This window comes from Zea mays, chromosome 9, assembly GCF_902167145.1.
Source record: "Zea mays cultivar B73 chromosome 9, Zm-B73-REFERENCE-NAM-5.0, whole genome shotgun sequence".
NCBI lineage: Eukaryota > Viridiplantae > Streptophyta > Magnoliopsida > Poales > Poaceae > Zea > Zea mays.
The window spans coordinates 71,904,993-71,932,025 of NC_050104.1; the positions used below are offsets into that span (position 1 = coordinate 71,904,993).

At 40.3% G+C, this 27,033-nt stretch overlaps 1 protein-coding gene and 1 long non-coding RNA gene across 2 annotated transcripts; both read left to right on the forward strand.

Moving 5' to 3' along the window:
* The first annotated feature begins 437 nt into the window (after positions 1-437).
* Positions 438-4,060, forward strand: LOC103639985 (probable L-ascorbate peroxidase 6, chloroplastic/mitochondrial). Its single transcript, XM_020544620.1, has 4 exons — positions 438-471; positions 3,575-3,685; positions 3,760-3,860; positions 3,965-4,060. The coding sequence occupies exons 1-4, from the start codon at positions 438-440 to the stop codon at positions 4,058-4,060; spliced, it is 342 nt and encodes a 113-aa protein (XP_020400209.1).
* A 5,758-nt stretch (positions 4,061-9,818) lies between these two features.
* On the forward strand, positions 9,819-10,553 carry LOC103638474 (uncharacterized). The gene is made up of 2 exons (XR_558815.2): positions 9,819-9,945; positions 10,194-10,553. It is a non-coding gene; the product is annotated as an uncharacterized lncRNA (long non-coding RNA).
* Positions 10,554-27,033: the final 16,480 nt, after the last annotated feature.

Here is a 27,033-nt window from a genome sequence, read left to right on the forward strand (position 1 = left end):
GTACCCCCATCTGCTACACATTGAACCATGGAATCAAGGAATGCAGCTAGTGACCCATAGGGATCAAGGTCAACCTGATCCAGCATGTACAGGACATTAAGACATAATCCAAATACTGACAACCCATATTATTTCCTTGTGTTTAAATCAGAATCAGCCATTTGCAGGTGGCAAATATGTGACAGGCCAGTGCCATGTTCCCCTCCATCACCACCCCCCTGGCGCAGGAAATCCTCTAGCGTATGCTGGGCCACAGCCTCCTGCTAAGTGCTAACAATAGCAAGGAAACTTAAGCAAAACCGTGTATCTTTTAACTAGAAGTAATTTATGAACGTCTGGTTTTTTGCAATGCATCTACCTTATTTCCCTTTATGAATTGCCACTGATTTTAGATAAGCCCTCTACTCCATGGTGGTCAAAACAGCTGGCCTCTGGTAATGGAGCTTAGCGTGTTTCAGTTTGAGGACTTTGGTAAGGCTGCATTTTCAATTATATTTACGAACATCTAGTTTTATTTTTATAATGCATCTACCTTATTTCCCTTTATGAATTCCCACTCAATTTATGATGTGATTAACACTACTATTATACGATTGATTCCCACTCAATTTATGATGTGATTAACACTACTAACATCTGTCTTCATAAGTTTATGTTCTTTTCAATGTGTGGGTACATCTTGGCATGAGCTAAGTTATACTAGACCACCTGTTAGATTTTTGGTAACTAATTTTGCAAGCTGCCCATCTTTCTATTTAAGTTTGTTGCTTGTCTTTTAGGCTATTCTCACATAAACCATTATGCAGGTTATATAGGAAATAAGGAAAAGACGCTTGAGGAGATCAGGCAAGATCTTTGCCTGGTATGAAAACACATGTCTATAGTAGCATCTAGATTCCTTTGTCAGGTTGCACAACTTTTTATTACTAAAACATTTCTAGCAGTGTTAATTTTCTTGGCATCATGTTATCATCTATACTGTGTTACTTACTGTGGATTATCCTAAGCTTTAATGACAAAACTAGCAGTATATATTTTCACTTCCCTGTGAGTATCAACAAATCTCATGATATTTGACTTTTGTAACTTATGTTATCCGCAAATTTGAAGTTGAGGGGCATTGACCAGATAAAAGCTATCAGTATTTGGCTACTATGATTTCTGGTCTGAACTTTTATCCTCAATTTTGCAGTCCAGCGGAAATGTTTGAGCGGGTGATTGGTAGCCTTTGATCACTATATTACTAGCAACAATAGCAGCCATCACTGGCTCCTATTCTTGGTCGTGCATTTCTTGGTAGGCTCGTTCATACTTGCGCTCTCCTTTGATCTTCATTTCTCAGTTTGTTCATTCATGTGCTCTCCTATCGCACTATTGTATTCTTTTGCACATTTTTTTTTTCTGAAATGCTTTCTTATTGTTCATCAGATTCAGTACCTAGGATGAAGTTTCAGGGCTGCCAGATTTTAGTTTCAGAGCTGCAAGATTTCTGCAGAATTTGAAGACTATGCTACCAAAAAAGCTTTCCTAGTTTACCTATGATGCAGTTTAGTATAGTTTAGAATTAGTCATATGTTTATATCTGTCTCCAAAAATATTTGTACACGCATGAAGTGGTGATTATTTTAAGTTGTGCTACTCTGTATATTGACTATTTTATTTCAATGAGAAATGGTTTGTCCATTGCAATCGTGTTTATGCCTAGGATGAATTGGAGCTTCTCATTTTATTAATGGCAAATGTTGTTGTATATCAATTTCTATTCAATAAATGGTTTATTTCTTGTAACAATATATGTGCTCTCACAAATCTGATCTAAATGTTGCCATTGTTATACGGTTCAACAACATTGCAACACATAAATGTGCTACCATAAATCTAAGCAAAATGTTGCCAAATCCAATACAGGCCTGCTCGTCTTTGCCGGTACAAACACATGTAACCGTTGCAGTAGGGAATAAATAGTCGTTGCGACCGAGCAACGCTTATAGTCATGGCTTACCAACATATATATAAGTGTTGCAGTAGACCCTAGCAACGCCAGCATAGGCAACACATAATTATGCGTTGGTATAAGCCTTAGCAACACTTATTTCAACTTCTAGCAACACATGAATGTGTTGCAATAGGGGGGTATTTTTGTAGTGTTGGTGTCAGTATTGTACTGGGTTTCAGTGTGTCTGATCAGAGTCTTAGCCCGTTGAATCCATAGTTTGTCTGTTTTCCTTCTCCTTTTTGTTTGGGACGTCGCCAAATTCCATCCCATCCGCGTTTTGGTCCCCATTGTACCCTAAAGGTTCATTCAGAGCTTTTATTTCTGTAGCATGTTCAGTCTTTTTTGGATCCCTGTTCTTGGAAGATGGTGCTAAGACATGGAAGCATTATGTACATCTGCTGTGCTACACTTAAACACAGACAGAATCACTTGTTGTATGCTCTGTTCCAACCAAGAACACCATCCTCATTTCATCACACAAAACACACCTGGCCACCAAAACCTCCATGGCCTATTTGTGCAAATACATGCACTATTAGCGTCTATAGTTTATTATACCTAGGGATGTTTTTTATGGAAGCTGCTGATAGTGGTTCTATTCTTTCAGAAAGAAAGGATGGAAAGGGAGCTGGAGATAAAGAGAATGCAGGCAGAGTTACTCGCCCAAGCTAAAGAGAATGAATCATGATTGACATTTGTCCAATGGTTTTAGGCAGTTCCTTTATCGTATTTCCTCTGCTGTATTTTCCATGCAATACCTTGGCTGATGTATGCTCATGCTCAACACCTCCAATAAAGCGAGACATGCTATAGCATTGTTGAATGCAAGTGGGTAGGCAATATGCTCATGTTGAATTGATGTAACTTAGCCGAACTGAAAGAGCCCGCCCCAGCTTGCTTGGAACAGAAGAATTTGCTGTTGTTTTTGTTCTTATTACGGAACAACACAAGTCAACTCTCAAAAAAAATGTTTTTGAGTCTGGTTATAAGGTGGTGTTTTGTACTGATATTTCATTGTTCACTTGAAGAAACCCCTCTGTCGGAGGAGCGGAATGATTGGTGCTCTTTAAGTTGGCTCGTGTTATATTGCTCATGTTCCAAGCATACATATCCAACATGTCGGTCGCTTTTCTGTTATGCCATTCTAAGTTAATATATGTAATGCTATTTCTGCACCGGTGTAGTTTTGATCATTGTCTTATGCAGTAGTATCTTTATTTTCTTTGGAAAAAAATCCTTTTATTTCGCACGGGATTTCTGATGATTCAATGCAGCTTTCATACTGTTTGTTCGGCTGCAGTATTTCAGTGACACGACCAATTTGCTTGTTCGCTTGCTGATGGCTATTTTGTGTAGTTTTGATCATTGTCTTATGCAGCAGTATCTTTATTTTCTTTGGAAAAAAATCCTTTTATTTCGCACGAGATTTCCGATGATTCAATGCAGCTTTCATACTGTCCTCATTTCTGCTATTTTCTATCAATCTTTTAACCATTAGGGGTTTAGTGTAGCTTAGTATTTGATCTGGTTCAGCCTCGGGGTTGCTTAGATATTATATTTTTGTTCATGTTCGATTAGGTTGGCATGATGCTGGTACCTATGACAAGAACATTATCGAGTGGCCCAAGTGTAGTGGCGCTAATGGTAGCTTGAGATCCAAAGTCGAGTTGAAGCATGGGGCCAATGCTGGTAACACTCTCCTTAGCTTATTATCACCTGTAACTTCATGATGATGGGTTACTCAACATTTTGTTTCATGATAGATCTTGTGAATGCTCTGAAGCTGATCCAACCTATCAAGGACAAGTTTTCAAGTGTTACCTATGCAGATCTGTTTCAGCTTGCAAGGGCCATAGCTATTGAGGTCATCTAAAACGCTCCAGCTTACTGATCAAGTAATGGTCATTCATAAATTGCTTCATGTTAATGATGACTATCTGAATGGTTCCTCTGGTTCTTTCATTTTAGGAAGCAGGTGTCCCCAAAATCCCTATGATCTATGGAAGGGTTGACGTTATTGCCCTTGACAATGCCCGCCAAAGGGAAGGCTTCCTGGGTCAGTGATAATGATTTTTGATTGTTCTTAACTCATGCCAATTTTGGTTGAGTCTAACTTATAATTCAGAACCTAGAACTATTGTGTATGAAAGCTGTGGCTATGGAGGCCTAGAACAATACTTACTCAGAACCTAGAACAATACTTACCAGAACTATTGTGTAGGCCGATAGACGGCTCGACGCACAAGCGGTGGTTGTGGAGGCCAGACAGCGCACAAGGCCATCGTTGGGTTGTGGCGGGGCAGGAGAGATGAGTGGGGGAGACTGGGAGAGTGATGAGCCTTTTCTGTAATTGAGACAGACTCCACCAAGGTAATCACTGTCAATTTTTTTTGAGTCTAGTTATAAGGTGGTGTTTTGTACTGATATTTCATTGTTCACTTGAAGAAACCCCTCTGTCGGAGGAGTAGAATGATTGGTGCTATTTAAGTTGGCCCGTGTAATATTGCTCATGTTCCAAGCATACATATCCAACATGTCGGTCGCTTTTCTGTTGTGCCATTCTAAGTTAATATATGTAATGCTATTTCTGCACCGGTGTAGTTTTGATCATTGTCTTATGCAGTAGTATCTTTATTTTCTTTGGAAAAAAATCCTTTTATTTCGCACGGGATTTCCGATGATTCAATGCAGCTTTCATACTGTTTGTTCGGCTGCAGTATTTTCAGTGACACGGCCAATTTGCTTGATCGCTTGCTGATGACTATTTTGTGTAGTTTTGATCATTGTATTATGCAACAGTATCTTTATTTTCTTTCGAAAAAAATTCTTTTATTTCGCACGAGATTTCCGATGTTTCAATGCAGCTTTCATACTATCCTCATTTCTGCTATTTTCTATCAATCTTTTAACCATTAGAGGTTTAGTGTAGCTTAGTATTTGATCTGGTTCAGGCTCGCGGTTGCTTAGATATTATATTTTCGTTCATGTTCGATTAGGTTGGCATGATGCTGGTACCTATGACAAGAACACTATCGAGTGGCCCAAGTGTAGTGGCGCTAATGGTAGCTTGAGATCCAAAGTCGAATTGAAGCATGGGGCCAATGCTGGTAACACTCTTCTCAGCTTGTTATCACCTGTAACTTCATGATGATAGGTTACTCAACATTTTGTTTCATGACAGATCTTGTGAATGCTCCGAAGCTGATCCAACCTATCAAGGACAAGTTTTCAAGTGTTACCTAGGCAGATCTGTTTCAGCTTGCCAGCGCCATAGCTATTGAGGTCCTCTAAAACGCTCCAGCTTACTGATCAAGTAATGCTCATTCATAAATTGCTTCATGTTAATGATGACTGTCTGACTGGTTCCTCTGGTTCTTTCATTTTAGGAAGCAGGTGTCCCCGAAATCTCTATGATCTATGGAAGGGTTGACGTTATTGGCCTTGACAATGCCCGCCAAAGGGGAGGCTTCCTGGGTCAGTGATAATGATTTTTTGACTGTTCTTAACTCATGCCAATTTTGGTTGAGTCTAACTTATAATTCAGAACCTAGAACTATTGTGTATGAAAGCTGTGGTTGTGGAGGCCTAGAACAATACTTACTCAGAACCTAGAACAATACTTACCATAACTATTGTGTAGGCCGATAGACGGCTTGACGAACAAGCGGTGGTTGTGGAGCCCGCGGCAGCGCACAAGGCCATCGCTGGGTTGTGGCGGGGCAGGAGAGATGAGTGGGGGAGACTGGGAGAGTGATGAGCCTTTTCTGTAATTGAGACGGACTCCACCAAGGTAATCGTCTTCTCCCTATCTTCCTTCGATTTGCAGTCTATCCGCGCGTCCATACCACTAGGTGAAATTGCACAATAGCACATTCGATGCATTTGTCACTGTGAGCTGTGAAATTTCAAAGAACCTAAAACATTTGTCTTCCTTTTATGTAGATTTGGGTCCAGAGTTTGTTTTCACAATCAAACGGTATCCTCATGTATGTGCATAAGGAGGAGGATCCCTAGAACTTGATTCTTTCTTGTGCGGCCACTGATGGCATCCTTTATTTGCGTCAAGGATTTCCCTCAAGATTTATGCATGCATGCGTGGCACAAATTTCTTTGCTCTCCTAAGTGGGGTAATTATCGTTGTTGACCTTACCCCCACCTCTTAGCGAGAGAATTCTTGTGATTTTCTTGATTTTTGTTGTTCGCCTGTTCATGTTTGATGTCACTGATTTTATTTGTTGTTGTTGTGCAGATTTGAGATCGTGCGAAGCTAAGCTTTTCATCAAGATGGCACTTGTAAGTGTTTGTTCAATTAGTAGGTGTTTAAGTAGCCTCTATCTCTTACATTTTTATATGCTAGAGGCGTGTTTAAGTTGATTGCATTAGTGAGATTATTTTATTGTTGTTTTGACTTGTGGTGTGGCATGTCATGATGGCCTTAAATCATTAGGTAAATTACTTCTCTACTATTTGAGTTAACTGATGCTATCTATTTATTTGTTTATAACCAAACAGGTTGTTATCTATGGATCTATCTACCCCATACTTCCATGGACACCGGCTGCTACAACTGATGCCAAGTACTGCTGCATATATGCTGCTTGAGCTAGATGCTGCTGCTTCACACCTGCTTCTGCTAGCTGGTACCAAACCTTGCATATATGCTGCTTCACGCCTGCAGAACTGATGGTGAATTCTATGTGTCTGAACTGAATTGTATGAACTCAGGTGATGCTTTTGTGTGAATGGAATAAGTGTGCGAAACTGAGAAGAACAGATTGTGTGCATAACCGTTCGGGCTAACTGTGTGACAGTATGTCTGCATAATACTTGTCTGAAAAACTGATTCGACTGACTAACAATTCGAAAGATTGACTGCATAACAGTTGTCTGACACACTGAGAAACTGAAAAGCATCACTTGAGTTCATTGGTTCCTTGGTTCAAGGTTTGTTTTATTGGAGCATACATTTACATAAAATTAGAATGGCAATTCCATACACAACTCATGAGCTACTTGCAGCAATTGTTCAGTTCTTAATTATATTAATATTATCCGATCATATTTCAGAGTGTTAGTTCTGCAGGAGAGGTGCTTGAGACAAGGAAAAGTAGGGAGTCAAAATCATGATGAATGTTGTCATCTTGAAACATCCCTAAGTTAAAAACATTGTCATGGTAGCCTTTTTTGCCGTGATAGAAACCATCAAATGCATGAAATTCTTTCAGTCGATTGAAAAACTCTTGTCTAAACTTATGCCAGTGATTTTCTTTTAAATCATAAGCATGAAGTGCATCATTTTACATTTTACTGTCCTGACAAAGCAAAGCACTAGCACTGGTCTGACATCATCCAAGCACACCATAAAATTACTATTTCTAACTTTGGTTATCTGTACACTTATGGTTGGAAGCGATGCATTTTTAAAACTGTTTTTATCTCTATATTTCTTTACTGCAGATTGGAGAGTAGTACACAGGTATTTGTAGTTCTTTCATGTGAAATTTTACTACTGTGTGATAAACCTTCATACACGACAGACCTTACAAGTTTGAGAGTTTTATTTTTCAGCTAGCTAATTTAGGCTTGGTTCCATAGGACTGTATGAGTGACTGCAACGATGCCATTATAATCATTGAAGTGATGTTTTGTGGAACAACCATATTTGTAAAGTTTAATTGGATCTAAGTGACCATTATAAGAAAAATCATTGATTATTACTTGGTTCATCTTTATCCAACTTATTATAGGTTTTCACGTATTTTTGTTATGAGTGCAAGGTGCAGTTTCTGTATCTAACTGCCCCTTTCTTAACATCATGTGGCTATTCTATTACTTTGTTTTGTGTATATAATTACCAGACACATGTTTGCTACTAGATTTATCGGCATGAATAATTGATGAGACAAACTCAATGTCAAACGTCTTTCTTTGAGTTTTCTTCATTGATAGAATCAAAGGCATAAAGATAGGTGTGTGTTTCATTTCTTCATTGATTAGTCCTAGATCTTATTTCAACTATTTCTTCATTGATTAGTTCTAGATCTGTGAAAAGTACTACCTTTATGTTGCATGGACCTCCTACAAGTTCCCTCATTAACCAAAAGAAATGAGAAGTCTCCAAATTTCTTAAGGTAGTCAGATTTTGATATTGTTGCTATCAAAGTAGACAAACTATATTTTTAACGATATTCACTAAGGTTATATAGAAATTGTATCTCTAAATTAAGTTGCGCAGTTGGGATACAATCTGAGATCTAGATTCATTAACATTTTGATCGAACGAGCAACAGTAGGCCCCCTTAATTTTTGTGTCGTCGCAAAGCACTGCCACCGACGACGAATGGGCGCTTCAGAACGAGCAACTCTATGATTGTCACCTACCTTTCCTAAGCCTACTTTTGTTACTACTATAAGAATAAGTCAACGAAAAAAGCTTCATCTCTATTTGTTTCCGCTATGCATTGTGTAGCTTAGAGTTGTCTCATAACACTAGAATGATTGAGCGGTGGGGAACACTATGGGTATCCTTGATTTTTTTTTCTTGCATTGAGTTGCCTTTGTATCAATTTTTAATTGTTTCTTATTGAGACTTGTTTGGTATAACAACAACCTGGTGATGACTTGATGAATTGCAAATTAGTTGTGCGGAGCCTGCTTGGGTAGGGTGAACAAAGTGGCTTTGTTTATGGCCCTTTCCACCCCTGCTGTTGCAAGGAAACATGAACTTGATGGCAGCAATAAACCTGGGCAAAGGGAGAAGGCACATGACTGGAGAGCCTTTCTTCTTTATTTTGACCAGTCCCAGAAACAAGGTGGGTTCAGTACTTCAATCCTTTTTTGTTCCTTCGGACAAAACTATAATGTTTCTACTTGAGTATAGGAAGTATGTGTATAGCATGTCTTTCTAGCTGTGGTTTTATATAATTAGGCTTAAGGTAATAGTGGCATGTGGGGATGTATTTTATTCTTTATTGGAACGTGGTGGGTTTTCTATAGTGGTGATGTTTTCCTTTGGTTTGATAGCTACAAATTTTAATACATAATCCTTGGTGCTCTGCATGAGTTTCATTCAAGCTGAGCAGGGCGTAGCTGCTGCCAAGGTTCCCCGTTCAACGCTTGCAGCCACATCCCTCTGCCAGCCAGGCGGTGGTGGGGAGGGAGACTGGGATGGAGCATGTGCCGAAGTGGCTGCGTGCGTTCCCGGATCTGCACACCTATGTCAGCATGTAGGTGTGGGTTGAGCCGTTGGTGACTAATGACATGATGGACAAGGTGGAGCAGGTGCGACAACGGAGGAAGTCGAGAAGTCCCTACTCAGCTTGCAATGAAGGTTGGCTATGGCAGCGCGGAAGAATTAAAAAATAATGGTTGTCAGGAGACATATGAGAGCCCTAGAAAAGTGGTGAGGCATCAGTTGCTAATGCATCCATGATGGATATGCAGTAGGTGATATGTCCAGCATATAGTGATATCGATGCCTGTCTTAGTGGTTCCTGCAATTTTTCTCTCCAATACTAACACGCCTGGTTTCGTGAAAACAAATTATTACAAAATTAACAACTCAGTGCAGTGAGAAGGCTTTTGAGTTAGAGGTAATCTTCTTCTTGAACTTGTACTGTGATTCCATGAAACTCAAATATCTTGAAATAGTGTTTTAATAATTGTTTGTGTTTTTGGGACAGTTAAAGTCAGCTGATAATCGTGTCCTCTAGGAGCAGCTACTACAGAAGGTCCTTTCTCTCTATTTTTATTTTCAATTTAAATTCTTCAAGATGACAAAGTTTGGTCTAAAAATCATGCTAATTGTAGAATGTTGAAATCAACGATTTACAAGAAACAAATTTCGCATTGAGCAACAACTCTCAGCAAAAGTGGATATATCCTCTGAGAAGGAAGCTGATTGTACACAACATGAGACTATTGATTTGAAATCTAAACTTCAGTCCAAGGTTCTTTTACTGATAATGTTCTTCCACTTTGTGTATTTGAGCCCCTTGTGCAGTACATATTCTTCAACATACAATATTCATGGTTTGGTTACTGACCTTTCACCAAATTTTCTGCTGCATCCTTCTTGTAATTCTACTTGATAGAAATAGTATGCATGTTCATTAGATGGCTATATGCAAACTACTTGTGTTTTATGCTTTCCTTGTTGACATTAAAGCCAACCAACTTTGATGATGTACTTTGGCAGGAAGCTAAAATTGAGAAGATGAAATATGAACATCTGACGAGGGAGGCTGCTTTGGCAAAGAAGGAGCTTCTTGAAGAGGAGTACAAGAAAAAGTTTGATGAGGCAAAGAAGGAACTATCTCTCGAGAATGATCTAGCAGGCATGTGAGTTCTTGTTGCTAAATTGAAAAGAGGGGCTTTAGACATATCTGATTTGAATGTTGATGATCGAACTAAAGTGTAAGGGCGTAGCGATCACCACATTGTTGTCTCATAATTGGTGTTAATGAAAAATAACATGGTGCTGCACGGAATCTCTACTTTCTCTTGTAAGAAGGATTGTTCTGTCAGCATAATTTGATTTGCATGTATAATGTCTTCATGCTTTACTTGCCCTTTTGTGAAATGTGGCGATCAGTTATCTTGCCTTCCTTTTCTGTTTCTGTTCTGCGATAGAATGATTGGAGTAGATTATAAGTATGGTGCTAATTTCATATAAATAATAATATTTGTTGCTAATTTATGGTCAAGTTAGTAGGATAATAATTTAGCCCCCAGAACAAAATGTATTGTTAAGTCTTAGCAAAAGTTTTAAAGAGAATTGGGTGCCATGTCTATCTGGATGCAAAAAATGACCACTTTCTGCTTCGTGCTCGCTTGCGTATCGTGGTGGTGCAGAGCATTTGCGCCTAGAAGAAGCGGGTGGCGACGAAGGCGCTACAGGGTAGCGATAGTTACGTGCCTTGTTTTCATAATTATTGTCGTTGCAACGCACGGGCACCATACTAGTAATAACATAATTGTTGTGTGTTCACAAAATAACTCTCCGTTTGAAGGACCGGAGAGGCGACCAGAGTGGCATGAATGGGAGTCAATAAAATTTGCTGCTAAGAATTGAAATTGAGCACTTAACTTCAATTGAGATGAAGAAAGTGGTCAAACCAAAAGCACACCAGTGAACTAGCGATCTCATGATTTAAAAATGCTCCTAAGTCTCACATGAGACCAACAAAATGAACAGATCGTAAATCGAACACCAAAAAGCCCGAATCGGCCTAAAATTGTGTCGCTATCTAATGTTGTTTTCATCAACTCGAAATTCAGTTTTTGGATGCAAAATTGATCCAAGGGTACTACGTTTGAGCTAAAATTTTACACACACACACCTTCACAAATAAGTTTCCAATGTCCCCACAAGTTTTGAACTCAAACAGATTTGTAATTCAACCGTAGATCAAAAAACATAGGTTAGACTAGGGTTTAGTTCAAAAAACATTAGACGTCACAGATGATTGCAGTGGTCTAGAGAGTGATCTTTACGCCAAGGCAATCCCCAAAACAATCCCCAACTCAAGAAATCCAGGATTCTTCCAAAATCCAAAGGATAGGGGAGGAAACGAGAATGGATAAAAACTCGAATAAAAATGCAGCACAAATAAAACCGAGTACATGATTCAAACTAGTATGTGGATGGATTAGGCAACCCTTCCTTTGGATACAGAGTTGAAGACTACAAGTAGACAGATGAGAGCAAAACACCTGCTGATCTCGGCTAAACTAGGGAATAAAAAACTCAGCTATTCTAAACAAAAACACAAGGGTGCAAGCCAAAGAGATGGCTGAAACAACTAGCCCACCTATCTATTTCTAGAGGGTTATTACTACTTCCTAAACTACCCCTAGATACATAGAGCCTATCCATCTCCATCGGGGCAAAACAGACCAACTACTCGGATATTGATTTGACGATCACGCACTCCACACAAAGTTGCTTCACCTCGACGAACCCTTTGCGATGACGCCACGTGCCACCTTTGATTCCTGCCAGAACCGCCACCTTCGAGTTTTGAGGCCCAAACTCAGCAAAACCAGCATCTGGGTGGTTTTGCGGCTCAACCGATGTCACACCCGAATTTTGTCACACCCGAATTTAAGGGTAAATCCAAACATGAATCAAATGTGTGCTAGGATCAAGTCTCACACATATGATGACTCATGGTACAGAAATGGATGTCACATCTTTATTATGTAATAGGGGTTCCATACAAAATAGCTAAATAATTACATCACATGACGACAATGATCCACCACAACCATAGTTGACTGGGAGACGACGACCTAGACTCTCACAAACTCATCGCGGCATTCTTCATGCTCCTCAATTTGGCGGTACCTGTCCTTGACTTGGGGTGAGTATAGGAAGGGTGAGCTCACATACGTTCATCGCTTAACAAGTTGTGGGGAATAATGTGCATGAGCTCACTTATGGTGGGGGCTCATGTGAAGTGTTAGGCTTACCAAAGAGAATGGTTAAGGCTGAGCGTTGCTTTTAACAAGTTGGTCAAAATGTTATTAGCAGTTACTAAGTATAAGTAGATATCATCCTAATTAAATAAGAGATCACAATTAATAATAATCTCACAATGCAACGCAAATGACAGATTAAGTTTAATTCCATAAGTTACTCATGTGAGGGTCTGAGCCGCTCATGGCCGTGAGCACGGCTGATATACCAGTTTTACACTCTCCAAAGGTTGCACATCTTTACCCACAAGACGTGTTTCCCATTTAGCCAGGGTTTGCATGACCCTTAGACACTCCCAAGGTGAATGGCTAGGGATCCACTGTGAGACCTTTACAAAGTTTCACTAGATGAGAGAACCCGCTACGGATTCCGGGCCGAAGGTAATATAGGAATCCCTCGTCCAAAAAGCTTTGTAGACAGTCCAACCCGAGGACCTCCCTACACTTGCACTCCTCCACCCTGCTTGCCCCTTTTGGGAAAGGATTAAGTCACACTAGCTTTCCTAATTATTCAGCTAAGGGCATCCCATTCCACCCTTATGGTAGCACTGTTTTCCCGGATGGTCGCTCCATGTTCAATAATCAAACCAAAAATAATAATGGAACATGATCATAATTCAGTATAACATTAATCCAAAACCAAGTAGAGCAATAGCAAGTCTACCCAATAATTCATTTGTTTTCAAGGTGTGGGGTAAACAAAACTAGGGTAACCTATTAGGTCCCATAAAATTAACCTGAGCATGTCACAATGATTAACAAGAACATTATTAGGTAAAGAAAAGTGCTCAATGTCACAACTTGCCTTATACTTGCAATAACCTTGTTGTCTAGATGTTGCCCCAATAGTTGGGCTCCAGATTCCTCGTGATCCCGCCTCTACTCGTAGCAATACATACAATCAAGCAAATAATGGATATGGTAACTATCGATGTCTTGACCCGAGTGTCTTACCAATTAGTGAAATAATGCTGCATGCCCCTGACCCAGATGGGTGATGCAAGATGACACAAGTCATTTATCCTAGTTCGAGCAAGAGAAAGCGCTACTTCCAGCAGAGGGAGGATGAGACTTAGATTACTTGCACCTAAGTGCTTGCATTATGGATTACAAGCTGATCAGGTGAAAGAAGGATCCTAAGTCTCTAGGGTTGATTGAGGCAAGTGTTAATGTCATGGTGGAGGTGAAAATCGTGAAGTGTTCGCTTGTATCCTTGAAGCCGTAGATTGCCCTATTTATAGCCTCAAGGAGGGCTGCTAGGAGTACCGGAGCTGGCAGCGTACGGTGAGGAGGTGAAACCGAGCCCCTGTAGATGGTATGGCCTGGAGCAAGGGTCTTGTACTTGTTGTTGACTTATGTCTGGTGGAGACGCACAATTTATGTTGAGGGCCAAGGCCAGGGCCAAGGCCAGGGCCAAGGGCTCGGTCATGTACCCGAGCCTACCTGACAAGGAGGTTGCCCATGCCATAGTGGTTGATACAGTGATGAGTATGGCAAAAAGCCCTTGGGTAATACGTCAACTCTATAGTTTATGGTGACATCAGGTGCCTTTCCGTTGCTGATATCGAGGCCGAAGCCGGGTTCGAGCGAGGCGGAAGTCCACCTGAGGTCGAGAGCGAGCCCGCTCTAGGTTTCATAGAAGTGTGCAACACAGTTGAAGGAGTGGCCTCATGCGAGATTAGCGGGGAGCAGGTAACCGAGGTTGGGCTCGGGCGAGGCAGAGTTTGTCCCAAGGATCAGGTCGGCTTTGGGCGAGCTAGATTTTGCACCCGAGGGCCAGCCTGCACTCTTGTCGTATGTGTGTCCCATTGGGAGTTAGCAGGCAGTGTGCGGGAACAGTGGCCGCATGAGTCATCGTAGTTGGTGAAGTCCGATAGGACCACGGTCGTGTCGCTCCTGTTCACCTGCAACGCTGTGAGGGGTAGGTGTGCGCATCGAATGCTACTATCTCCTGCGTCCTTCGGCTGAGGCCTATGAGGCCAGGACGAGGATCCTCCCGAGAACGTACCTTGTCTGAGGGCAGGCTCGGGCGAAGCGTGGTTTATGATCTCTTGACTTCGAGGAATGGGTCTGATGGTGGTCTTGGGGTTAAGCGTGTATTTAGGGACGTAATATAGGTACCCCTAATTATGATACCTGATAGTAACATTACACAAAATCATATTAACCAAAAGCGTAAGAATATTCTATGCGTCGCTATAAGAACGTAGGTTCGAGAATCACTAAAATTGGAGTTACAGTTAAAAAGATATGGTTGTCTCATCTTCTAGGCGATTAAACAATAAAACTATGTTTATAAGTTGATTAATATACATTATGTGAGAAAGATATTCTAAATAAGTAACAAACTCAACTTTAATCTAGGTTATAACTTGGTTAGAGATCATCTGCTAGTCAACTTATAATTATAGTCAGGTTACTGTGATAAAAAGATTAATCTACTATTTATAGGGTAATTAAATATCTAACTATAAAAGTATGTGATATGACAAAATAATGTTTGTCACAGTATAGTAAATATTTATATGAATCTAATGCAACTGGAACAAATTAAATCGGTGTTTAAATGAAGAAGATATAGATTTCCTAAGTTTCTAGAATTATTTGTATACCTAAACTCAATTTCCTTATCAGATTTTATGAATATCACAGTTCCAAGAACTGTGGACACCTTTTTCAGGAACTTAGGGGTTGTTTTGTGAATTGTAGGATCCAATTGTAATACTCTTTTAGTTATAGTGGACGACGGATTCATTTAAATAAAACCGAGGGTCTCTTTAGAAACTTTGTCTGGCCAAAGGGGTATGAGTTCACTCTAGCTGTTGGATCTCCCTATAATGGTTCAGATTAGATCTAAACTGGCACGCCCTCTGGACCGTGGGATCCAGGATCCTTGGCCCAGATCCAAAACATTGCCAACTGGATCAGACCCACTTGATCTGAGATCGATGACTGGGATCTATAACGCATTAACGCGAACAAGTATGCCATCTTCTAATCTGGTTTGATCAGGGCCGGATCGATGGTCAGGAGCTGTTCTCCCTCCTAGCTAACCAACGTCGGGCGGCGCCCACATCGCGGCGGCGGCGCACCTCGATGTCGCATGGCTGACACCGGCCACAGCGCGCCAAACTCCACGATAAACGGTGCTACACGTAGAGAACGACAAGGCGAACTTCACGGATAGTTTCTTACCTGCGATTGCATTGCACCATGTAGAGAACTGGCCACGGGTTCTTGCAGCCCACATCGGTGTCATGGAGTTCAGTGAGGAATTCATGGTAGTCGGCTCACTTTTGCGCCCTCCAACTTCTATGATCCACTTCTAAGTTCCCTGGTAATCCATCGAGGATTCGTCGTAGGATTATTCGTGATTCGATGATGGCAGTCACGACTTGTCGACTTCTCTCTCTTTTCCCTCCCATTGTTTCACTCTGCACGCGCGCTCGGCTTGGGGGCTGCTTGTTCCGACTTGGCTTATGGACAGAGGGGCAGCGGGGCTCGGGTTTTGTGCCCCTGCCAGCAAATTCCACACCCAGAGGGGGGGGGGGGGGGGGGGGGGGTGTTTGACCCGATCCCAACAACCCTGATGAGGGTTTGGGGGCACCAGTCAGCGTTTCATGGTAAACATGCCCCACGCGTGAGGGAGCGCTGTCAAGTCGGCCCGACGTGTCGGTGAAGCGGAGGGGGTGAGGAAACTGGGCTGCGTAGTTCGAGTGGGTAACTTGGGGCGAGGGCGTAGAGAAGTGGGCCGGATCGAGGGAATCAACCCAGCACAGTCCCCCCTTTTCTTTTATCTTTTCTATTTCAATTTCTTCATTCATATCCGAATTCCAAAATCAAATTTGCACAGAATATGAAACAATCAAAACTAAGCAGCATGGGATGCAAGATTTTTATTTTATCTAGTACCCTTTGTTTTAAAAATTTGATTCATAGCATTAAATAATAAGAGATCCTTTCATACTATTTAGTTAAGAAGATCAATATTGACCACATTTAAAACTTAGTATTTATTATTCATTTATACACAAAAACATGACTATAAAATATTTATTCAGTTTAGGGAAAGGAGTTATATAATCTTTTATTTTGAGTTACTTTTTTTATTCAACCATTTGAAAGTATTTATTATATGATTACTAAGAGGAATAATAAATATGAAGGGTCTTCTATTATTATATCTTATTTTGCTGCATTTCAAGTTAAATCCTAGTTTCAAAAGTCTTAAGCTCTATATTTTACTAACAACGCCTTAGTATTGCTAACCACTTATTTTAGGAGAAAATAACTTTAAAAGTGAAGGACCAATATTAAAGTACATTTTAACTCTTAATCTTTTGGAGAAACTCTTATAAACACCAAAATAGGATTTTGGGTGTCACAACCGAAAGCTTCGTGAGTGTGCACCGCATGTGCGTCCCCCACGTCTTGAACACGTTGCCCCGCAAGTCCTTGATCGTACCGGTAACACGACCCACTCTGCCACGTCCTCGCATCGGTACGTATCCCAGGTGTCAGCCACTTTGGCTAGTCACCCGGCGACTCTAGTCCCTCGGTCAAGTCCTAGCGCTTGTCCTTCACCGTCGGCATGAACTCGCATGACCTTCACCTTCGTCATCGACCACCGTCCCTGTACTGCACACCTGCATACCACAAGCCGAGAGACATGGTTACACAGCACAATAACTCATGCCTCAGTTAATCCACGACTCAATCCGAGATGCTATACATTGATAATCACTTATCATCAACTCAAATTATAAGGGACATGTCAACCTTGTATGCACCATTATATCGTGCGACAAGTTTATAAAATATTGCACTACTACAAATTTGATTTATAGCAACAAGACTCTATTTACTGCAAAGGCGACCAAAAATTTGATTGTTTTGAACGATCTCACATGAAGAAACAATCAAAATAAAAGTTATATATCTCAAAATTTTATGTAACTTTATAGTTGACAACTCTCACATTCAAATTCACATATGTAATAAAAATTATATTTGAATTTCCCATATTTGAAATTTTATATTTGAATTTCTCACGTTAGAAAATAGATAGATCAACGTTTGTTTTATTATTGACGATAATTATAATATACTGAATTATATTGATGGTCCAATATTTTTATCTTTTTAAATGTGTCATGTAAAATTAACATGGAGACTTAAAAAACCTCCATTACTAATGCTATTAAGAATGTGATCATTCCATGAAGGCAAAAATCAAAAAAATTTGCAGCGAAATGTCTTGGGTCCTCGTGAAGGAAAACAATTCCAAAAGAGTAGTTGAAGGGATTAATGTCACACCCAGATTTAAGGACAAATCCAGCCGCGTCTCAAATGTGTGCTAAGATCAAGTCACACCCAGATTTGATGACTCGTGATATAGAAATGAATGTCACATCTTTATTACTTATTAGAAGTTCTGTATAAAATCGCTAAATAGTTACATCATATGACGAGAACGACCATCCACAATTATAGTTGACTAGGAGACGACGGCCAAGACCTCTCACGACCTCATCGCGGCAACCTTCATGCTCCTCATCTTGACGGTACGTGTTCTTGACCTGGGGTGAGTTCAACAAGGGTGAACTCACATACATTCATCGCTCAACAAATTGTGGGAAATAATGTGCATAAGCTCACTTACGGTGGGGCCTCATGTGAAGAGTAAGACTTACCAACAAATAAGGATTAAGGGCGAGCACTGCTTTTAATAAGTTGGTCAAAATTTTATTAACAGTTACTAAGTATAAGTGTATACCAACCCAATTAAATAAGAGATCACAATTAATAATAAATCCCACAGTGCAATGCAAATGACATATTAAGTTTAATTCCATAAGTTAATCATGCGAGAGTCTCGAGTCGCTCTTGACCGTGAGCACGACTGATATACCAGTTTTACACTCTACAGAGGTTGTGCATCTTTACCCACAAGTCGTATTCCCTTTTTGCTCGGGGTTGTACGGACCCTTAAACCCTTCCAAGGTGAGTTGGCGAGGGTACACTACGAGGCCTTTACAAAGTTCCATTAGCTTTAGAAAACCCGCTACGATTTCTTGAGGGGGCGATATAGTAACCCCTCGTCCGAAAAGTCATCGCAACATTTTTGACCCGAGAACATCCATATACCGGCAGCTCCTCGTACCACCATTGCCCCTTTCGGGTAAGATAGACCTCCACTAGCTTTCCTAATTAGTCAGCCAAGGGCGTCCCATACCGGCCTTGTAGTAGGACTGTTATCTCAAGTTAAGCTTCATGTTCAAGTTAATCAAAATGATCTTATCATGAACAGTAAATAATCCATTGACAAAAATAAGCATGGTCATGATTCATATGTATCATAACACCCAAAATCACATAGAGCAATAGCAAATGCTACCCAGTAATTCATTTGTAAGCAAGGTGTAGGGTTGACAAAACTAGAGTAACCTATTAGGTCACATCAAATTAACCTGAGTATGTCACAGTGATTAACAGGAATATTATTAGGTAAAGAAGAGTGATCAAGGGCACAACTTGCCTTATACTTGTGATAACCTGTTATCCAGATGGTGACCCAAAAGTAGGGCTCCGGGTTCCTTGTCACCTCGCCTCTACTCATAGCAATACATACATCAAGCAAATAATGAATATGGTAAGATTACACTAAAGCATAAGGACAAACAAAGTAAGAATATTCTACATGTCGCCACGAGATCGTAGGTTCAAGAACCATTAAAATCGGAGTTAAAACGAAGAAGTTATGAGTAAAACAATATTTTAGGCGCAATAAATCTAATAGATATTGCATTTAAACTAAGCAAGTATTAAATTGAAATATTTGAGTTGATATTGTACAATTATTTATAATAAGCGTAGGGTACAACTATAAATTAGATTAACTAGATTACCTAGCTAATTAACATTAATTAAACAATTAATTAATTAATTAAAACATGTGGTATCAAAACAATGTTATTACTATGTATGCAAAATTAATATGAACTTAATACAATTGGAACAAATTAAAACAAATTATTTGACCGAGAAGATATAATATTTTTATAATTTAGTGGGGCTGTACAAAAATAGGTGATATAACAGGATCTGATCGGTTAGATCGGTTTGTTAAAGATGTGAAATGTTTGTTTATAAATAAATGACCCAACTAATGCAAACTTATCATGATTGTACCTACTGTTAAATTCATGCTACATGACAGTTTTGCATGTAAAAGGGCATAAGGTGATGGTTATCTATTAGACGAGAAGCGTCAAGCCTATTTTCCGGGAAAGACCTCTAACCTATCATTAACTTACTTTCCAATCAAGCCCTTCAATCCCACATTGTTGCTGGTCATCTCGGTTCTTAATAATGAACCGGAGATTCGATTGACAAACCAGAAGCACCGTGACGAAGCTCTCGCCGAGTCCGTCACATCGATGTTCTAGGTTGCCCCGGAAGATAAACGAACTGTTGGCTCCGATCCTGGCGCCAATCACTGCGATGAGAATCGGTGACGGTGCTCTCTGTGGAGGAGCGGGCGGTCCGTGACCTAGCGCAGGGCGAGGGTCATGCCTGATGAGCCGAATGGTCCGCGCTTGGTAGCCGGACGGTTCAAGCGTGCACAAGGGCGGTGGAGATCGCCGACGGCGCCTTGATCTCGCTTCCGGGTGGGGCCTCGTCGGGGAGGTGAGATCCTAGGCTTTGTATTGGGATCGACAGACCACCCAAGACGCCTCTAATCGACGTAGAGCTAGAGAGAGGTGAAGATTTAGAGAGAGGAATCTAATTTATTGTCTACTCCTAGGGAAAATGTAAAGAACTAGATGTATATTGATTGTTTGATCGATTGTTCATGTTCCAATCGGCCGTAGCCCTTCATATATATAAAGGGGGAGGTCTGGACCCGTTACAAGCCTGTTCCCGAGTTAATGCCCCAGATTTAGCTAACAACTCCCACAAGAAACTTGGAATCCTAACTGATTCTGAGCGCGCGGACTGTCCGCGCCACCACCGCGGTCTATCCGGACCGTAGACTGTTTGGCCTCAGGGCCAGACCGTCCGCCCATTCTTTTTGGTGCTCAACATATGCCCCTGCCTTTTGGCAGAGCTTGAGCAAACCAAAAGCACTAACACAGGCTGAAATTAACTCGATGTGATCATTTCGTTTTTCTTAGGCATCTTGCCACATACTAAGATGATACTGCTTGAGGAAACGTTCGTTCAGCGCCTTGGGCAAGTCATTGCCTTGTAGTGTTGCAATAAGTAGGCGTTACTGGATATCACCTGTGTGATCTTGTAAGGGCCTTTCTAGCTTGACGACCATTTACCAAACTTCCGGTCTTTGCTCCTTAGTGGCAAGATGGTATTCTATACTAGGTCCCCTACCTAGAATGACTTAGCCTTGACCTTCTTGTTGTAGGCTTTGGTGACCATGATCTTGTCTTTTTCTATTTCCCCTAGAGCTACCACTCCCTTGTAGGTCACTTCATCAATATTATCCATCATTGAATTATAATAATCATCGACAGTTAGATCATTTTGTCTGGTGAACTGACAGCATTGAAACTTATATCTACAGGCAACATTGCTTCCTGCCCATAAACAAGCTCAAATGGAGGCACTTTAGTTCACGGTGTTTATATATTCTATGAGCCCATAAAGACCAAACCTTATGCCAATGCTTAGGATGACCAAATATCTTCTTTTTACCAGGCTAATCAATGTCCTATTACTAGACTCGACCTGTCCATTGGCCTGAGCATAATATGGGGATGAACTGAGCAATTTATTTCTATATAATTCAGTAAACTCACATACATCTTGTGACATAAAAGAAGCCCCATGGTCTGTGGTCAAAGTCTGGGGAATGTCGAATCTATGAATAATAGGCTCAATTATGAACTCAATTACCTCCGTGTGTGCCATGTTATTTAGAGCAACGACTTCAGTCCATTTCATAAAATAGTTTGTGGCAACTAACACGAACCGATGCCCTTTTGATGGTGAAGGGTGAATCTCTCCTATAAAGTCCAATCCCCATCTACTGAAAGGCCAAGGTTTGATGATATGATGTAATTCGGCTGCAGGGACCAACTGTAACTCGTCGAATTTATGACATACTTGGCATCCTTTATAGTACTTGAAACAATCAACTAACATGTTAGGCCAATAGAAGCCAGATCTTCACAATAACCACTTCATTTTGTAGCCGATTGATGAGTACCACAAATCCCCTCATGTACTTCGGCCATGACTAATATAGCATCACCTGGGCCCAAGCATTTAAGCAGGACGTCATTGATCGTTCGGCGGTAAAGTTCATCACTCATTAAAACATACTTGAAAGATGTACGCCGAACGTTCCTATCCGTCCTAACACTGGGATTTCTTAGGTAATTAATTATAGTCGTCCTCCAATCAATTGCATCGGCTTTGTTATCAACCGAATCAACCAGGAGAACTTTCCTGGCAACGTTGTACGGTCCAGAGCTCATAAGCGGAAGGTCCGGACCTATGGCGGACGGTCCGTGCGGGCAGCCCGGACGGTCCGCGACCTGGGAATCTGGCACGACACCACTTATCATTTTTTTGGTTGTGAAATTTCCCTTGCTTTATTGTCACACCCAGTTCTGGGGGCAAAACCGAATGCATAGCATATGTGGGCTAGGATCCATTTTCCACACATATGTTGACGTCACAAGTGTAATATATCAAAAGACAATGCAATAAAGGCGTAAAGAGAGTAGAGTACTTTATTACATCATCTGAATCATTGTATCTTTAACAAGTATCAACATCAAAGTAGGGCAAAATTAAATATGGGCACTCTTCCACAGGAAGGTGACTGGCGCATCGTCAGATTTAAAACTCATCATCGTCATCAGCGAAGTCTTCAGCATCATCGTCTGATCAAAATATTAGCAAGGGTGAGCTCATGTTGGTCACTTGTTCTCAAATGCTACAGACCAAGAACAAGGCAACACAATTGTTAATGGTTTAAGACCTTCGTCCTTCGAAGCATTATTTCCTTTCAGATATAATGATCTTCAGACGAAGGTCATGAAGGACGTAGCTTCATCATTTCAGTATGTAAATATGAATACAAATATAAATATGAATAAGAGTGTGAAAGAACACTAAAGAATGAAAGATAATGATTATATCCTCACAATTTATTTATATTCATATCCACATATCAGAATCAACATTAATGATATTTATAATACAATTGTACCTTCGGTTCGCGAGAAGATATGAATGCAAAGATGACGCGAGAGAGAGATTACAATCCAGCGTGATTAGTACAGGGGTACTGTTCATCTATTTATAGGCGTGGGACGCAGCCCGGACACAATTACATTTATGCCCCCGACATTTACATACAATCATAATGCGGGTGATCAAGGACTAAACAGTCTTTTTCCCTTGAGTCGGTGACAACCTTCGGCTTCGTCACAAGGCTAAGCCGAAGCTTCTTCAGCCATAGCTTTGGCTTCCATCCGTGTCATCATGTCATGTATGCCTTTTGTATTATCTTGCCGAAGGTGTTTTTGCCTTGAGGACCTTCGGCGAAGAAGAAGACCCCCAACAGCTCACTTATGGTCGGGGCTCAGCAAGTGGGGGAAAATTAATGCAAGTTAACAAGGTAGGCTATGGATAAGCGGTAAGCATTTTAGTTGGTCAATATTTTATTAGCAACACATGTCTTACTAATAAGTGTGTATCCCAAGTATCCCAATTAAAAAGGGTATAAGAGTATACCAAAAGCACTTAAGTGAAACCACATAAGCAAACCATTGGTAGATCATCAGATCTCGATTTATTGTCCATCTTTAAGTTCAATTATCATGTGAGGGTCCAGGTTGCTCTTAACCGTGAGCACGGCTGACATATCAGTTTTACACTCTGTAGAGGTGGTACAACTTTACCCATAAGCTATGTATCCCATCTAGCCTGGGTTGATCAGACCCGTAAACATTGCCGAGGTGAATGGCTAGGGATCCATTACGAGGCTTTCACAAAATATCCTTAGTACAAAGCCACCCGTTAAGGTTTCCACGTGAGTATTGATGGCCCTCTCGGTGAGGTAACTTAGCCAAGACTACCACCCCATGTTAACATGAGCTGCCATCAAACCACTGCTGCCCCCTCTTGCCATCTTTCAGGTAGGGTTGCTAAGCACTAAGTCTATAGAGCTAATTACCAAAGCCAGAGCCATGATAGCCCTCGTGGTTGCACTGTTATCCTGGGTAGTCACTCCATGTTCCATTTAACACAAAATGTTCTTGTTTAACCATCGGGTTAACAACATAAATAAACATCATTTCCGGAACATAGTATCATCAAAAGAGTGACATCATATTCATCAAGTTGAGCAATAGCAAAAATTGCTAAGCAAAGCATTTATCCTAGGGTAATTCAAGGAATAGGGTTGGTAATTCTCGGAAATTCTTAATTAGGCAAATCCCATCAAATTATGCAATATATCTAAAAAGTAAACATTATTATATGCATTACTTGGGTACAAATGGAATATGCAGAGGGAGAATCCACTTGCCTTGCTCGAAAGTGTCCTGTGGGTCGTCCTCGAACGATTTTGGTTCGTCTACCTCACAATCAACTTCTAACATTGATTTGTGTATCGTACATACAAAAAGAATACGTACGCCAAATAAATAAACATACACCATTACAAGAGTAATCATTCGCCATTACATATACATTCATGCATCATACATTTATACTCATAAATACGTCTTAAAGCGTAAATACTTATTAATTCATTATGACTATTACCGCGAGTCATTATGGTGAAAAATATGAATAAGTGATTATGACACTAGTTTTATCTAGTGTAATATAGATAAACATGTATTAAAAATCTTTATGGAAAATAATCGCTAATTATTTTCTTTATTACTAATAATGGACTTTTAAGTTTTATCCCTTTTATTTCTAAATAGAAATTATACGTATAGCTAAAAATTGTTTATTTATAATTCCTCTAACATTAATATTCTAAGAATTAATGTAAATTACTAATTGAACTTTTAATAACATAATCATGGTTATTATGACATAAATAAGTATTTTACTAATTCTAAGTAATTAAGTGCTATACTTATGAACACATTTATTTTGACTAATAAAAATATATTTTCCTCTGACCAAAAATACGTGGTCTAATATTTTCTTCTACTTCCTTATATATATAAAATTACACTTAAAACTCTACTAACAATTATCGTTCATGTGCTAAAGCGAGATTAATCGTACACATTTCTAGTATGAAAATCACCAAGTTAGTGACTAGTGACATAATTTATTTTTGAAATATAAATTCGTACACCTATGAAATTATCGTTGCGAGGCTTGTTTACGACTACACGTATACATCGGAGAGTACCACATTAAAGTTTTTGAATCACTTTTACATACATTTGTGATGCATAAAATATAGAAATAATTCTCGGAATTTCAGAGGGCCAAAACGCAAAATTGTCATCTTCTACCTTGAGCACTTGCTCGTGTGCAGGGAGATCGGCGAGCAGGGGAGGGCTCGGTCGGGTGCGAGAGCAGGGGAGGGGCTCGGCTGGGGTGTGGGGCGCGGCTCCGGCGAGTGGCGAGGCTCCAGTCGGCGGCGAGCTTCGAGAGCGAGAGAGAGAGGGCGAGCTCGGGGAGGAAGAGAGAGGGAGAAGCTCGACCTTTTATAGAGCGAGAGAGGGAGAGGGTGCTAGGGAGAGAAACAACCAGCCTTCAACGCCATCAATGGCCGCGGCCATTAACAGTGCCATAAGGGAGAACGTGGGGGAGGGATAGAGAGGGTCGGGCGGCGGTTTCCGGCTCGGCGTGGCGCGGGGCGGCGGTGGGAGAAGGAGGAGGGAGAGGAGAGGCCCAGGTGGGCCCTACCTAGCGGTGAGAGGGAGGAGGGGGGGCGCGGCTAGGCCCTTAGTGGGCCAGTTCGGCCGGCTAGGGTTAGGGTTTTTCTTTTTTACTTAAAAATATAGATAAATATATTTTTAAATAATTCAAAATTCATAATAATTATACCAAAATTATTTATAACTAAAATATTTATTTTTGGACCATTATTTCTATATAAATTAATCGGATTTTCATTAAGAAAGAAATTCTACTAAACATCCAAAATCAAATATGAGCAAACAAAAAAAATATTCTAGATGCAAATAAAAATCAAACATTAGAAAGAAAATTTATTACCATAATTATTGTTGGGGGCCTTCGTCTTCCGAAGGTCCTAAAAACATGACTAACATGTTTTCCAAGTATAATATACTATTACAGGTTCCTTCGGATTTGAGACGAAGGTGCACACGGTCTGAAAGGCATGACCTGGAAGGAGGATGAATCAATTCCGAAGCTATGAATGGAGAAGCTTCGGCTTATCGGTGGAAAATGAAACCGACCTAAAGGGGAAAAGGCTGTCTAGTCTTCGACAGATTACACTCTAGGCAATAGTAAATGTCAAGGATATGGATGTAATTTCACACAGGCTATGTCATGTGTCTATAAATAGATGAACAGTAACATCGTACTATTCATGCTGACTTGTATTCACTCGCACGTCACACTTGGATTCTTACCTTCTGTCAAGCCGAAGGTACTAATGTAATTCATTATCGTTAATGTTTATTCATGGTTATTCAATAAGAATATAAATAATCTAATGATTTAAGATGATTATTCATATTCTTTATATGCAACTCATGCTTCTGCTTTCCATTACATATTAAGAGGATGAAGGTATTCCCTTCATGACCTTCGTCTGAAGATCATTATATCCTGAGGGAGATAATGCTTCGGAGGACGGAGGCCTTTAACCATTAACATTTGTGTTGCCTTGTTCTTAACTCATAGCATTTGAGAACAAGTACCCAACAATTATCATTAGTAAACTAAGTGCATTATTTTAGTTGATGGTTTTTATAGTGTTACAAACCTACCCCCTTAAAAGAATCTCGTCCTCGAGATTAAGGAACTTCTAAGAATAACTAGGGGAATTATGCTCTGAGTTCATCTTCTCTTTCCAAAGTGGCCTCATCTTCCGAATGATGACTCCACTGAACTTTACACATATTGATAACTTTACTCCGTGTAATTCTGCGAGATGTTTCCAAAATTCTGATAGGGTACTCCGAATAAGTCAAATCCGTGTAATTCTGTGAGATGTTTCCAAAGTTCTTCCATAGGTAATTGTTCCTCCGGTACTCTTAAGCATTTCTTAAGTTGTGACACATGAAATACGTCATGCACATCCGACAAACTATCGGGTAGCTCTAACTGGTACGCTACTTTACCTTTTCATGCCTCTCATCGGTGAAACTTTAAGGTATACGAAGTCTCCTACTTTGAATATCAACTTTCTTCTTCTATTGTCAACATAGCTTTTCTGTCTCGACTATGCTATTTTCAAATTCTCTCTGATAATCTGTACTTGCTTTTCTTCTTCTTGGAGAATTTCTAGACCAAATACTTGACTTTCTCCGGTCTGATTCCAATAAAGTGGTGTTCTACACTTTCGTCCATAAACTGCT

Excerpts from the sequence above, each read along its gene's own strand:
- LOC103639985 (XM_020544620.1), top strand. The coding sequence starts at position 438 with ATGGAGCTTAGCGTGTTTCAGTTTGAGGACTTTG. Across the intron at positions 3,686-3,759 it reads GAAGCATGGGGCCAATGCTG|ATCTTGTGAATGCTCTGAAG; the intron begins GTAACACTCTCC and ends GTTTCATGATAG. Across the intron at positions 3,861-3,964 it reads CAAGGGCCATAGCTATTGAG|GAAGCAGGTGTCCCCAAAAT; the intron begins GTCATCTAAAAC and ends CTTTCATTTTAG.